The sequence below is a fragment of the Leuresthes tenuis genome, unplaced genomic scaffold (genome assembly GCF_036924035.1).
Source record: "Leuresthes tenuis unplaced genomic scaffold, fLeuTen1.0.hap1 SCAF_2, whole genome shotgun sequence".
NCBI classification, from domain to species: Eukaryota; Metazoa; Chordata; class Actinopteri; order Atheriniformes; family Atherinopsidae; genus Leuresthes; species Leuresthes tenuis.
The window spans coordinates 79,278-94,620 of NW_027325356.1; the positions used below are offsets into that span (position 1 = coordinate 79,278).

Here is a 15,343-nt window from a genome sequence, read left to right on the forward strand (position 1 = left end):
AAAACATAACCCAACCTCTCTTTCTCTCTCCCCCCCCCCCCCCCATCCTAGCAGCACATAACACACACCATAAGGACCCTGAGTCTATCGCACCCACATTGCTACACAACTCAAATTGCACGGAGTTTCCCAGGGTCTCCTGAGTTACTCCAAGACCATGGCACTACACGCAGCAGCTCCCAGCGAGATCACGAGTTGAGCGTGCACCCCCTTGGTTTCTACACCAAACTCCATGGTAACCAGCTGGTTGCGTAGGAGGGAGACCACTGAGTAAAAACTCTTGAGCCTAACCCAACCCTTACCTCTGAGTTTATTTCCTGCAGCTGCCCCCCCACAGAGATGGACCCTCTGAATCTGACATGAAGCATGTTTCATGGGAAAGGAAACGTGAGAGACGTTTTATTACAATTCATAAACTTAGGAACACTACAGACATCACACACAGAGGTCAGAGGTCATGCTGACTGTTACATAAATACTAAGTCCTCACAAAGATACACAAGTGTCACATGTTCATGTACAAGTTCAGGATTAATTCAGATGTGAAGCTTTTACAAAAATATTTCAAAGATCTAACCCTAATTTCACTGCCTCCTCGGTTTGTTTCGATAAAATAAAGTAATGAATTATTAACAAGCCAGGAATCAGAAATAAAAAACAAAAGGCAGCAACAGCTTGTTTAGAAAAACAGAGACAAGAGTAGAAATGTGTGAGGTATGAGCAGAAGCCTTCAGCATGCATAGAAACCTGAATGATTTCAGTTAATAAGAAGAATGCGACATTTTACACCACAAAGTCAGAGACTAACGCAGCACTTTAGTCTTCAAAAGCACATTCAGTGTTAAAGTTCGTCACCAGAGCAGGTTGAGTCCTCCTCAGGCTGCATGAGAAGAGGAAGAGAATGAAAAAAAGAAGTGGATAAGGAGGAGAAGGTTACAGAAACAGCTGGAGAAACACGATGCAGCTAATCAGGTTAATTAGCAACATGACTGGGAGCACCTTAGAGAGGCAGAGTCTCTCAGAATAAAGATGAGCAGAGATTCAACAACCTGCTAAATACTGTGTCTAGAAAATGTTCCTCAAACTGTGAGCAGCTTCTGCTCCCATCCAGACGGCGTCTTCTTCAGGGAAGGCCTTGCATATTTCAGCAGGACAAAGTTAAACCACATCCTGCATCTGTTCCAGCAGCACAGCTCTGTAGCAGAAGAGTTCGGCTGCTGGACTGACCTGACGGGTCCAGATGTTTCCAGATGTTGTTCAAAAAGAGGGGATGCTACCCGGTGGGAAACATGGACCTGTCCCAACATTTATGAGACGTGTTGCTGCCCTCACATTCAAGTAAAATGTCTGACTTTCATGTTCTGTTGTGGATAAAATGTTAGTTTGTGAGATTTGTGAATCTTTGCCTTCTTTTACACAGCGTCCCAAAAAAGATCCCCACCTCCCTGTCAGCGTTTCTAATTAACGATGTCGGACTGTGTTTCGCCGCATGTCCTCCTTTAACCGCTGGTTCTCTAACCCAAACCCACACTATGGGCTTCAGAGATAATCAGAAATCTTTCTGGAGAAAACCTGGTCTGATGAGGAGAGACGGCATCCATCCCACTTTGGAAGGAGCGGCTCTCATTTCTACAAATATGGACGAATTTATTAGTCATCCAGAAACCTGACGACCCAGGGCTGAGACCAGGATGCAGAGTTGTAGTCTTACACACTTCTCTGCAGCTTCCCACCTGATGCTGCCCCCCCCCAAAACCCCATAATGACCGTCTGCTCCCACACCACCCAAATTAAATCAATCAAAAAACACAAGATGTCCATCATTCCAACATAAAAGATATTTATAAAAAATGTATAACTGAACAAAAACAAACTATTTGCTGAATATTAGATCTCTCCTTTCTTGATATATTTAGGCTTTAGTCTGCAGCAGGAAGACATTAAAGAATCAACCCTCTCTGGTTGCTAATCTTAATCGATGTCGATTGTTCCGGGTTTTATTTGTCAGGAGTGTAAATAACGACTTAACAGACAAAGATTAAACATGAGCTTGTACTGATGTTTTCTCCTCTAAAACTGGGACATCATCAGATCTAAAACACAGAAGGCCTTGCCTGATTGTTGTCACGGGAACAGTAAAAAGAGAAAGTGATCAAACCTGGAAAAGGTCGAAACCCTGCGACTCCGTCAGGTCATATGGGCGGATGATCCCGTCCTCCTTGATCAGGCGCACCGGACGAAGTTTGTTCACCTCCTCTGTGGACTCGGCCGCTCTGACATCACACACACACACACACAGCTCTGTTATCTGCCTGAAACTTAAAGCCCACCTCCACCTGACTCACAATAAACTAAATTCTGATTGGACGCTTCAGAGTCACATGACTGAGCTGAAACAAATCAGTTTTGGTTCACATTTGAAGCTCTGACACACACCATGCGGCAGGCAGCTTCATTCAGGTCTCACCTGTGGTGGCCTCTACAGTGATGGCATGAAACGACAACGTTCAACAGGTTATCATGAACTGACTGATGGGTCACCTGACAGACGGGTCACCTGACAGACGGGTCACCTGACTGATGGGTCACCTGACAGACGGGTCACCTGACAGATGGGTCACCTGACAGATGGGTCACCTGACTGATGGGTCACCTGACTGACGGGTCACCTGACAGACGGGTCACCTGACTGATGGGTCACCTGACAGACGGGTCACCTGACAGATGGGTCACCTGACTGATGGGTCACCTGACAGATGGGTCACCTGACTGATGGGTGGAGGGATATGAAGGTCATTGAGAAATGTTTCGGGAGCAGAAGGAGCTTGATGGGGTGACAACTGAAATCTGAACGCGTTTTTCCAGAAGCTTCAGTTTGTCTTTAAATGTGCAACTAAATTTATCCATCAGTACCATTTATTCAAGTTTGAATAAAGAAATTCTCCAAATACTTACAAATACCCCCCCCCCCCCCCCCCCCGCCCCCCCCAATAATGTTTGGGACAAAGTAATGGCAGGTACATTAAAGCAGCCATGTTTAGTACTTTGTTGCATATCCCTTACACACAATGACTGCTTGAAGTGGGTGACATTAATGACATCATGCTGAGTATCTTCTAAGGTGATGTTCTCCAAGCCTCTACTGCAACCACAGCTCCTGCTTGACCCTTGAAGTTTCTTCTTCAGCATATAGAAGACCTGCTCAGTTGGATTTAAATCCGCTGACTCGGCCATGTTTCAGCTCTGAGAAACTCTGGTGCTGCTCAGCAGGCTGTTTGGATCATTCTCTTGTTGCAGGATGAAGCTTTGGAGGCATTTACTGCAGCTGGAGCAGATCAGATGTTTCTATCCAGCTCAGAATTTATGGTGCAGCTGCCATCATCAATGAAGATAAGTGAGCCAGAACCTGTGGCAGCAGAACCTGTGGCAGCAGAACCTGTGGCAGCCAGAACCTGTGGCAGCCAGAACCTGTGGCAGCAGAACCTGTGGCAGCAGAACCTGTGGCAGCCAGAACCTGTGGCAGCCAGAACCTGTGGCAGCAGAACCTGTGGCAGCAGAACCTGTGGCAGCCAGAACCTGTGGCAGCCAGAACCTGTGGCAGCAGAACCTGTGGCAGCCAGAACCTGTGGCAGCAGAACCTGTGGCAGCAGAACCTGTGGCAGCAGAACCTGTGGCAGCAAGAACCTGTGGTAGCCAGAACCTGTGGCAGCCAGAACCTGTGGCAGCCAGAACCTGTGGCAGCAGAACCTGTGGCAGCCAGAACCTGTGGCAGCAAGAACCTGTGGTAGCCAGAACCTGTGGCAGCCAGAACCTGTGGCAGCCAGAACCTGTGGCAGCAGAACCTGTGGCAGCCAGAACCTGTGGCAGCAGAACCTGTGGCAGCCAGAACCTGTGGCAGCCAGAACCTGTGGCAGCCATACATGCCCACACCATAACACCCCCACCACCGTGTTCAACAGAGGAGCTGCTATGCTTTGGCTCTTGGGCACTTCCTGTTGGTCTCCACATTTTCTTCTTGCCATCCCTCTGATGCAGGTTCTTCTTTGTTTTCCAAAACTCTGCAGCTCCTTTAAGGACTTTTTGGTAAACTGCAATGTGTCCATCCTGTTGTTGTGGCTAACTAGTGGTTAGCACGTAGCAGTGTAGCCTCTGTGTTTCTATTCATGAAATTTTTTGTGGATAGTAGTCTCTGACAAAGGCACACTTGCCTCTGAAGACTGGTTCTGATCGGTTGGGCCTTTGAGGATTAGGGTAGGATTGTTCTTTACCACAGTGAGGATTCTTCTGTCTCCCTTGGCCTACCTGTGCATCATTTCTTCTTAATGATCTTTCAGACAGCTGATGTTGGTAACCCTAAAGGTATGAGCCATGTCTCCGATGGTTTTATTCTGGTTTCTCAGATTCATAACAGCTTCCTTGATTTTCATTGGCTCTCCTCATGTAGAATAGCTACAGAAACAAGTCGAGGTATCTTATCCCTGCACTGATGAAGCAGTAAAACAAACCTGAGGAACCACACACACCTGGAAGCCACCTGTCCCAAACATTATGCACCCTGAAATGAGGGGGGGATAAAAAGGGTTTTAATTTCTACATGGTGGAACTGAAATGTATGAAAATGACTTGAAATGAAAGTATGGAATGTGCACTTTAATTGTTTGATTTAGAATTTTACAGTGAGGAACAGAGAGATGGGACTGTGTTTACACTCCTATGCATTAGTATCTAAAAGCAATCTCATGTAGTGTAGAGGTCTTAAAATGTACTTATGCAAATGTTTGGTGCTGGACATGTACTCACAAATATGTGTCACAACAACATACAAAACACACTGATGCTGTTATTGTTCCTGTGCATAATGATTGTTAATCAGAAGGTGGCTAAACTCAGCCTGCCAGAACCATGTGACCAGTCAGCCAACCAATCCCTGAGGAGAGAGCAACACGTGGGATTCAATATCAACGAGTTCCACGGGATTTACATGAAAAACGACACACAGAAACATGTCAAAATGACTGATACATCTTCAGCTGACGTCTGTCTAATCAGAGGTCCAGAACACAAGCTTGAGACGTGAGGGGGCGGAGACTGCAGGGAACCAATGAAATCAGAAGATTGCATCCCCATGACACCTTAAACTTGCATTTCATTTAGCAGAAACTTTCACCCAAAGCAACATCACTGAGGCATCAGTTCAGTCAGAAACTCTGGTGTCAGCATTAAGAAAGGAATCTGTTTAAAGGACAAAGTCCCAGTAGAACCGGTCCAGAAGTCCAGAATCAGAGTGAGTTTGGTGTGTTAGGGTGTTAGAGGTGTTCTCTGGAGAGAGGAGTCTGTGCTCTGATAGCATCCAGTAGCTGGTTCCACCATCATGGAACCACCAATGAGAACAGTCTGGACTAAAGCAGAACCAGACCAGGTTCCTGAGAGGAACACAGAGGTCCAGAAGGGACTGGATCTGATTCAGGCAGCCATGGACAGCCAGTGCTGGAGGGTCATGTAACCTTTTTAGTTGCTGGAACAGCAGACGCTCCGCCGGGTTCTGGGACCATCTTTGGGGGTTTCACTGTGCAAACTATTAGAGCTTCTCAGCTCAGAATTGATTAAATTCTCTGAACCTTGAAGGCGAGCAGCGTGATGTCACAGTGAACACCACCCAACCTCACCTGTCCTCTCAAGCATGGAGGTGCCCACAAAAAAATAAATAAAACGGCTGAGAGGCTGCTCTACACTTCCTGACAGATTCCAGGTTCACTGGAGTTAAAGTAATACGAAGACAGCTGCTGAAGGCCTGCTTTATATCAATCATCACATTAAATTGTTAAATTTACTAAAAAAGACCCACCCCAACCGCCACCAGCAGGGCAAGTGTCTCTCCCCAGGGATGTGGCTAATTAACCTGCAACAAGCTGAGGGGAGGGGCTTCAAGCAGCTTTAGAATGATGGACGACATGACGAGCATGAATCAATATCAATGGATTAACTTTAACAAGATGCAGCAACTTACCGTCCGTCTGATGCAACAGTCAACATGCAAACATCAACCTGCTGAGCATCAAAGCTCAGCTCCACCATCACTGTTTGGATCAGCTTTGATCTGCCTGATAAAAGTCAATGAGCTACAGAGGACACCTGTCCTGGACCTCTGTGATATTTTATTATTGTGAGGCTTCTTTACACCAGCAGTGACAGTTGGAGCTAAGCTTTAACAGTTTTATGTAAAATACTCACACCAAACAGCAAGACAAAGAAAGAACAACAATCCCGGCAACAACACCACCACGCAAAAAACAAAAGCAGAAAATAGGAAAATTAGTGAGTTTACAAGAAAAACAGAGGACACAACAAAACACATAATGAAGCACACAGGAAGTTCTTCAGTATCATACTGGAACTTCTCAGAGAGACCACCGTAAAATACAATCACTGTGACTGATGGTTCAGGCAAATACCTCTGGATTCCCTGGAAGGTGCTGCTGGCCATGTCCACGATGCCACCTGTTGGCCGAGCGACCACACCCACAAGACCTTTGCCAATCCCCTTAAAGAAACCTGCAGCCCCCTCCTTCTTAGCTCCTACAGACAGACAGAAAATAAACAGTCTTATCAAGTCCCCTTTTTTAAAACTAGTTTCTCTTCGATCAGAGGATCTGAGAACCCTGATCTGTTTTTCTTCCAAAAGTGGATGTAGTCTTACACACTTCTCTGCAGCTTCCCACCTGCTGCTACCCCCCAAAACCCCACAATGACACCACCCAAATTAAATAAATCAATAAACACATGGTTTGCTGAATATTAGATCTCTCCTTTGGAAGTCTCTGTTAGTGAATGATTTGATCTGTGATCATCATATTGATATATTTTGTCTTACAGAAACCTGGCTGCAGCAGGAGGATCATGTTAGCATTAATGAATCAACTCCCTCTGACTATTTAAATGTTCACGTTCCTCCAACCACAGGCAGAGGAGGAGGAGTGGCAGCTATCTTCAGATCAGGGTTAGTAATCAGTCCTAGACCCAAGATTAGTTTTAGCTCTTTTGAATCTCTGATTCTCAGTTTTTCCCAAAGTGGAAATCACAAAAACCTCTTGTGTTTGTTGTTGTGTATCATCCACCTGGCCCTTATTCTGAGTTTCTGTCTGAATTCTCAGAGTTTTTATCCCAGTTAGTGCTGAGTACAGATAAAGTCATTGTAGTGGGTGACTTTAATATTCATGTAGATGTTGAAAATGACAGCCTAAATATTAACTTTAATTCTATATTAGACTCCATTGGATTTTCTCAAAGTGTTCACAGACCTACTCACTGCCTTAATCATACCTTTGACCTTTGACTTATGGCATTGAGAGTGAACAGTTAACAGTGTTCCCTCATAACTCTGTCTTGTCTGACCATTTTTTAATAACTTTTGAATTTACATTACTTGACTACACGGTTTCTGAGAAGAATTCTACATATAGAAGGTGTCTGTCAGAGAATGCTGTAACCAGTTTTAAAGTTGATTTCATCATCCTTTTCTTCACTGCCATGTGCAGATATGACAGAGGACGGCTACCTAAATTTTACTCCAGTAGAACTTGACTCTCTTGTTGACAGCACTATAGCTTCAATGCGTACAACACTGGACAATGTTGCCCCTCTGAAAAGGAAGGTAATCAGTCAGAGGAGGTTGGCTCCTTGGTATAATTCACAGCTGCTTTAAAGCAGACTGAAGAAAGCTGGAGAGACAGTGGCGTTCCTCTAATTTAGAAGAGTCTCAATTAGTCTGGAAAGATAGTTTAATAACGTATAAGAAAGCACTTCGTAAAGCTAGAACTGCTTATTATTCATTATTGATAGAAGAGAATAAGAATAATCCCAGGTTTCTTTTCAGCGCTGCTGCCAGGCTGACAAAGAGTCCGAGCTCTGTTGAGCCATGTATTCCTTTAACTCTCAGCAGTGATGATTTCATGAGATTCTTCATCAATAAAATAGTTTCTATCAGAGAGAAGATTAATGGAATCCTTCCCATTATTATCACTGATGTATCATCAAGTAGAGCAGCTTTAGAAGTATCTTTAGAACCTGAATTTTTAAATAAACTGAATTGAACTGAATAATCCGATCTGACATCTTAGGGTTCTGGATCAGAGCGTCTGGTTTGTGGTGTCCAATCAGTTGTTTTTGAGTGCCACAGAAACAGAGACCCTTGTTCGTATTCAAACTCTTTCAGATAGGTTAAGATCTAGAATTTCTTTCTTTGAATCCTTAAAGCTGGTCACCACAGATTGTTCTGTACTTTTGTCAGTTGCACAGAATGTATGTTGGGTCCAGTCATTTGTGTTCAATGTCCTGTTTGATTTGTGTATCATTTTATTACAGCCTTTCTATGAATAAAATAGGATATGTGCTTCTTCTCTTTTTGTTGTTTTCCGGTAGGAAGCTGGGTGTCGCAGGATGTGAAAACATACCTTCAACAGGCTTGGTGACGATGCCTGTAACCCCGCCAACGACCCCCTGCAGAGACACAAGGCGTTTTTATAGCTGCAGCAGGTAACGTCAGCTGACAGAATATCTAAACACAGTTCTTCTTAACCTTCAGCAGTCCTTTTCCACCTTTGGCCAGACTCTCTCCGAAGTCTTTGGGTGGACGGTTCATCTCTTCTCGTCTTTTCTGCTGGTACTCTTTATCCATGGTGATGGCTGCCAGGCCTTTACCCACTGAACCCGTGATTTTCGACACCATACCTGCAGCACCTCCTGTAAAAGGAATCCATTGCTTTGTAACACTCACCACAGAGCTCATAACCTTTCTGTCAAATGTCATCAAAACATAAAATTCTCACCGACAGTGTGACCCAAGAGGCTGCGGACACCAATCACAAAACCTTCAGCAAACTCTTCTGGTCCCTGAACAGCTCCCTGAAAAACCAAGAAGCAACCTTCTGTCATCCACATTTCTGTGGCAAATGTACGACTATAAAGACAGTTTCTCAGATCATTAAATGGTCCCGATCACTGCACGGCATTGTGTGGTATTCATAACTCAGTATGCAGGATGCGTTACCTGGAACGGCTCATAGAAGAAGGCCTCCACCCCCTCAGACAGACCTCGGATCAGTCCAAATGGATTTCCCAAGACATCCAGACCCAGAACCAGAACATACATTTGCTTCAGGAACTGCAGCCAGAACCGACACCAGGTTTTACTTCAAATGTTTTTTAAACACTCACATCAGAGGAAGATCAGAGGGATCATTCCTGCTCAGCTTTTTAAGCACAAGCAGAACAGAGTCATTTATTTATGACTAATGCAATAAAGATTTAACAGTAAACTTATTGTGTCCACTTGGTCAAACACTGACAGCTGCTGTAACCCAACTCTGCTTTATTCATGCAGAACTTTTTAAACACACATAATGTGTGTAACAGTGCAAAAGCAACATGTAAAAAGCAAGAAACGATTAAAAGATGAATAGATCAATGAATAACTGACCCGTCTGACTGTGCCGTTAACCTTACCTGTTCACTGTAGTGTCGAGTGACCGCCCACATCAGCTTCTCTCTGCGGTAAAACTGGTACTTCACCTCAAAGAAGGCCAGTCTGACACAGGCACAGAGAAGCAAACACAACATCAGACACACAGATCAGTTTGCAGCTCACAACAGCAAAATGATCCTCACTTGAAGATGATGTCGTCTACATCAGTCAGAGTAGCTCCGATACTTTTCAGCAGCAGGTTCAAAGACTGATCAGCAGCAGTCTCCTGAACAGAGTTATCACCGCTGGAGCCCAGAGACAGACTGAGGTGGAGCTGAAACACAAACCCTCACAGAGGTCACAATTCAGGCTCCAACTGTCTGCATACCAACAATCAGAGGTTAAACAGCTAATTCTAACCCAGGTGGACTGAGGATTGTTAAATTGATACAAACAGAAACGTTTTAATTTGATTCTTCAGTTTCTTCTGAGTTCAGTGTTTGAACATCTGTTTCACTCAGACTGAGGAAGGTTAAAGGATGTGTAGAAGTGAATAGGACTGTTACCTTGATGGGTGAAATGTGGAAATGTTCAAAGAAACTGAGTCCTGATGTGTCAGACAGCGATGCCTCCATCAGCTCGGCCTGCAGAAGCTGCAGATCTCCCTCAATCAGCCCCAACTGAAGAACAAACACAACTTTTTACTCCTCTGAGCAACAGTCGTGTATCAAAGGTGAAATGTCAGCTTCCTGCGTTTATCTACCTTCTGTCCCTCGGCCTGAGGGCCAGCAGCTGGTGTGAACAGAGCCAAGATGGCTCTGAGGAAACCCTGATCGATCTTCACTGCCATCTCCTGAACCAGAGCCATGAAATATCTGAAGGACACAGAAACAAATAAAGAGCTTCACCTGATTCACATCTGAGCAGACTCAGAGCCAGAGAAGAACCAAAAAACAAACAGAAAAACCACAAGTCGGTCTGAGGCTACTGTGAATCACTTTGTTCTGCTGCCAGCACACAGAAAGTGAAAAGCTGTAGGAAACTCTGTAGGAGACTCTGTAGGAGACTCTGTAGGAAACTCTGTGGGAAACTCTGTGGGAGACTCTGTAGGAGACTCTGTAGGAGACTCTGTAGGAAACTCTGTGGGAAACTCTGTAGGAGACTCTGTAGGAGACTCTGTAGGAAACTCTGTAGGAAACTCTGTAGGAAACTCTGTAGGAGACTCTGTAGGAGACTCTGTAGGAAACTCTGTAGGAAACTCTGTAGGAAACTCTGTAGGAAACTCTGTGGGAGACTCTGTAGGAGACTCTGTGGGAAACTCTGTGGGAGACTCTGTAGGAGACTCTGTAGGAGACTCTGTAGGAAACTCTGTAGGAAACTCTGTGGGAGACTCTGTGGGAAACTCTGTGGGAGACTCTGTGGGAGACTCTGTGGGAGACTCTGTGGGAAACTCTGTAGGAGACTCTGTAGGAGACTGTAGGAGACTCTGTAGGAAACTGTAGGAAACTCTGTAGGAAACTCTGTAGGAAACTCTGTAGGAGACTCTGTAGGAGACTCTGTAGGAGACTCTGTAGGAAACTCTGTAGGAGACTCTGTAGGAGACTCTGTAGGAGACTCTGTGGGAAACTCTGTAGGAAACTCTGTAGGAGACTCTGTAGGAGACTCTGTAGGACTCTGTAGGAGACTCTGTAGGAGACTCTGTAGGAAACTCTGTGGGAAACTCTGTAGGAAACTCTGTGGGAAACTCTGTGGGAAACTCTGTGGGAAACTGTGTAGGAGACTCTGTGGGAAACTCTGTAGGAAACTGTAGGAAACTCTGTGGGAAACTCTGTGGGAAACTGTGGGAAACTCTGTGGGAAACTCTGTGGGAAACTCTGTGGGAAACTCTGTGGGAAACTCTGTGGGAAACTCTGTGGGAAACTCTGTGGGAAACTCTGTAGGAGACTGTGTAGGAGACTCTGTGGGAAACTCTGTAGGAAACTGTAGGAAACTCTGTGGGAAACTCTGTGGGAAACTCTGTGGGAAACTCTGTGGGAAACTCTGTGGGAAACTCTGTGGGAAACTCTGTGGGAGACTCTGTGGGAAACTCTGTAGGAGACTCTGTAGGAAACTGTAGGAAACTCTGTGGGAAACTCTGTAGGAGACTGTGTAGGAGACTCTGTGGGAAACTCTGTAGGAAACTGTAGGAAACTCTGTGGGAAACTGTGTAGGAGACTCTGTAGGAGACTCTGTGGGAAACTCTGTAGGAAACTGTAGGAAACTCTGTGGGAAACTCTGTGGGAAACTCTGTGGGAAACTCTGTGGGAAACTCTGTGGGAAACTCTGTGGGAAACTCTGTGGGAAACTCTGTGGGAAACTCTGTGGGAAACTCTGTAGGAGACTGTGTAGGAGACTCTGTGGGAAACTCTGTGGGAAACTCTGTGGGAAACTCTGTGGGAAACTCTGTGGGAAACTCTGTGGGAAACTCTGTGGGAAACTCTGTGGGAAACTCTGTAGGAGACTGTGTAGGAGACTCTGTGGGAAACTCTGTAGGAAACTGTAGGAAACTCTGTGGGAAACTCTGTGGGAAACTCTGTGGGAAACTCTGTGGGAAACTCTGTGGGAAACTCTGTGGGAAACTCTGTGGGAAACTCTGTGGGAGACTCTGTGGGAAACTCTGTAGGAGACTCTGTAGGAAACTGTAGGAAACTCTGTGGGAAACTCTGTAGGAGACTGTGTAGGAGACTCTGTGGGAAACTCTGTAGGAAACTGTAGGAAACTCTGTGGGAAACTGTGTAGGAGACTCTGTAGGAGACTCTGTGGGAAACTCTGTAGGAAACTGTAGGAAACTCTGTAGGAGACTCTGTGGGAAACTCTGTAGGAGACTCTGTGGGAAACTCTGTAGGAGACTCTGTGGGAAACTCTGTGGGAAACTCTGTGGGAGACTCTGTAGGAGACTCTGTGGGAAACTCTGTGGGAGACTCTGTAGGAAACTCTGTAGGAAACTCTGTAGGAAACTCTGTAGGAAACTCTGGGAAACTCTGTGGGAGACTCTGTGGGAGACTCTGTAGGAGACTCTGTGGGAAACTCTGTGGGAAACTCTGTAGGAGACTGTAGGAAACTCTGTAGGAAACTCTGTAGGAGACTCTGTGGGAAACTCTGTAGGAGACTCTGTAGGAGACTCTGTAGGACTCTGTAGGAGACTCTGTAGGAGACTCTGTAGGAGACTCTGTAGGAAACTCTGTGGGAAACTCTGTGGGAAACTCTGTGGGAGACTCTGTGGGAGACTCTGTAGGAAACTCTGTAGGAAACTCTGTAGGAAACTCTGTAGGAGACTCTGTGGGAGACTCTGTGGGAGACTCTGTGGGAGACTCTGTGGGAGACTCTGTGGGAAACTCTGTAGGAGACTCTGTAGGAAACTCTGTAGGAGACTGTGTAGGAGACTGTGTAGGAGACTCTGTGGGAAACTCTGTGGGAAACTCTGTGGGAGACTGTGGGAAACTCTGTAGGAAACTCTGTAGGAGACTCTGTAGGAGACTCTGTAGGAGACTCTGTAGGAGACTCTGTAGGAGACTCTGTAGGAGACTCTGTGGGAAACTCTGTGGGAAACTCTGTGGGAAACTCTGTGGGAAACTCTGTGGGAGACTCTGTGGGAAACTCTGTAGGAGACTCTGTAGGAAACTCTGTAGGAGACTCTGTGGGAGACTCTGTGGGAGACTCTGTGGGAGACTCTGTGGGAGACTCTGTGGGAGACTCTGTGGGAAACTCTGTGGGAAACTCTGTGGGAAACTCTGTGGGAAACTCTGTGGGAAACTCTGTGGGAAACTCTGTGGGAAACTCTGTGGGAAACTCTGTAGGAGACTGTGTAGGAGACTCTGTGGGAAACTCTGTAGGAAACTGTGGGAAACTCTGTGGGAAACTCTGTGGGAAACTCTGTGGGAAACTCTGTGGGAAACTCTGTGGGAAACTCTGTGGGAAACTCTGTGGGAAACTCTGTGGGAAACTCTGTGGGAAACTCTGTAGGAGACTCTGTAGGAAACTCTGTAGGAAACTCTGTAGGAGACTGTGTAGGAGACTCTGTAGGAGACTCTGTGGGAAACTCTGTGGGAAACTCTGTAGGAAACTGTGGGAGACTGTGTAGGAGACTCTGTAGGAGACTCTGTAGGAGACTCTGTAGGAGACTCTGTAGGAGACTCTGTAGGAGACTCTGTAGGAGACTCTGTAGGAGACTCTGTAGGAAACTCTGTAGGAAACTCTGTAGGAAACTCTGTAGGAGACTCTGTGGGAAACTCTGTAGGAGACTCTGTAGGAGACTCTGTAGGAGACTCTGTAGGAAACTCTGTAGGAAACTCTGTAGGAAACTCTGTAGGAGACTCTGTGGGAAACTCTGTAGGAGACTCTGTAGGAGACTCTGTGGGAGACTCTGTGGGAAACTCTGTGGGAAACTCTGTGGGAAACTCTGTAGGAAACTCTGTAGGAGACTCTGTAGGAAACTCTGTAGGAAACTCTGTGGGAAACTCTGTGGGAAACTCTGTGGGAAACTCTGTGGGAAACTCTGTGGGAAACTCTGTGGGAAACTCTGTGGGAAACTCTGTAGGAAACTCTGTAGGAAACTCTGTGGGAAATTCTGTAGGAGACTCTGTAGGAAACTCTGTAGGAAACTCTGTGGGAAACTCTGTGGGAAACTCTGTGGGAAACTCTGTAGGAGACTCTGTAGGAAACTCTGTAGGAAACTCTGTAGGAAACTCTGTAGGAAACTCTGTAGGAAACTCTGTAGGAGACTCTGTAGGAGACTCTGTAGGAAAGTGGAAACGAACAGGAGACGAACAGTGAACCGGAAATCAAAGAGAACTCTTTTGCCTTTCCTTTAAGCTCGTCAACTTCATTACAGAGAACAAGATGGACTGTACTTGTATAGCGCTTTTCTAGTCTGACCACTCAAAGTGCTTCTCACACACACTCATACAGCACGTCTTAAGTCTTAAGAACCTCTCTCTACATTCCACTAATTTTATCTTTGCACTCTTGTACTTCTGCTGCCTTAAATTCAACGGATACTGTGAGGCTTGCAATCATTCAGGTCCACCATCTTGTCATCTTGTTCATCAAACCTCAGGTGGAGAGCCTGAATAGCAGTCACAATGTAATTTGCCGTCGGACTGGGTTTAGCCGCCTCTCTCAACTCCTAAAGGAAACTCACTTACTTCGTCAAGGCTTCTTTTTCTCCGGTGCCGTTCTCAGACTCCATATCTGACAAATAGTAATCGTGGTCACCTACCATCGGGGATCTTTCATCTTTGTCCCACTCAGACAACTTTCTCTCTCTTTTATCCTTTCTCACATTGGTCTTTCGACACAGTCAAACTTCCAAAGAAGTGAAGAAGGAGTGAACAGGAAGGGACAGTGAAGTGGACTGGGATTGCTCATGATGTGGTTCTGTTGGCCTGATCTGATCAGAGCCTCTAGTAACTGTCAGTAAACTGGTTCAGAATCAGTGTAAACTGGTTCAGAATCAGTGTAAACTGGTTCAGAATCAGTGTAAACTGGTTCAGAATCAGTGTAAACTGGTTCAGAATCAGTGTAAACTGGTTCAGAATCAGTGTAAACTGGTTCAGAATCAGTGTAAACTGGTTCAGAATCAGTGTAAACTGGTTCAGAATCAGTGTAAACTTGTTCAGAATCAGTGTAAACTGGTTCAGAATCAGTGTAAACTTGTTCAGAATCAGTGTAAACTGGTTCAGAATCAGTGTAAACTGGTTCAGAATCAGTGTAAACTGGTTCAGAATCAGTGTAAACTTGTTCAGAATCAGTGTAAACTGGTTCAGAATCAGTGTAAACTGGTTCAGAATCAGTGTAAACTGGTTCAGAATCAGTGTAAACTTGTTCAGAATCAGTGTAAACTGG

General features: G+C 45.4%; 1 protein-coding gene across 2 annotated transcripts in view; it reads right to left on the reverse strand.

The window, feature by feature from the left end:
• The window catches only part of vps13c (vacuolar protein sorting 13 homolog C), a 112,583-nt gene that overhangs the window by 18,908 nt on the left and 78,332 nt on the right, over positions 1-15,343 (reverse strand). For both annotated transcript variants that reach the window (XM_072379777.1, XM_072379776.1), the window contains 10 exons: positions 10,224-10,335; positions 10,027-10,140; positions 9,664-9,794; positions 9,502-9,583; positions 9,047-9,160; positions 8,826-8,901; positions 8,576-8,739; positions 8,451-8,496; positions 6,453-6,576; positions 2,159-2,273 (listed from right to left, as the gene is read on the reverse strand). In XM_072379777.1, the coding sequence (XP_072235878.1) occupies positions 2,159-2,273; positions 6,453-6,576; positions 8,451-8,496; positions 8,576-8,739; positions 8,826-8,901; positions 9,047-9,160; positions 9,502-9,583; positions 9,664-9,794; positions 10,027-10,140; positions 10,224-10,335 (1,078 nt within the window). The remainder of the gene's footprint in view (positions 1-2,158; positions 2,274-6,452; positions 6,577-8,450; positions 8,497-8,575; positions 8,740-8,825; positions 8,902-9,046; positions 9,161-9,501; positions 9,584-9,663; positions 9,795-10,026; positions 10,141-10,223; positions 10,336-15,343) is intronic.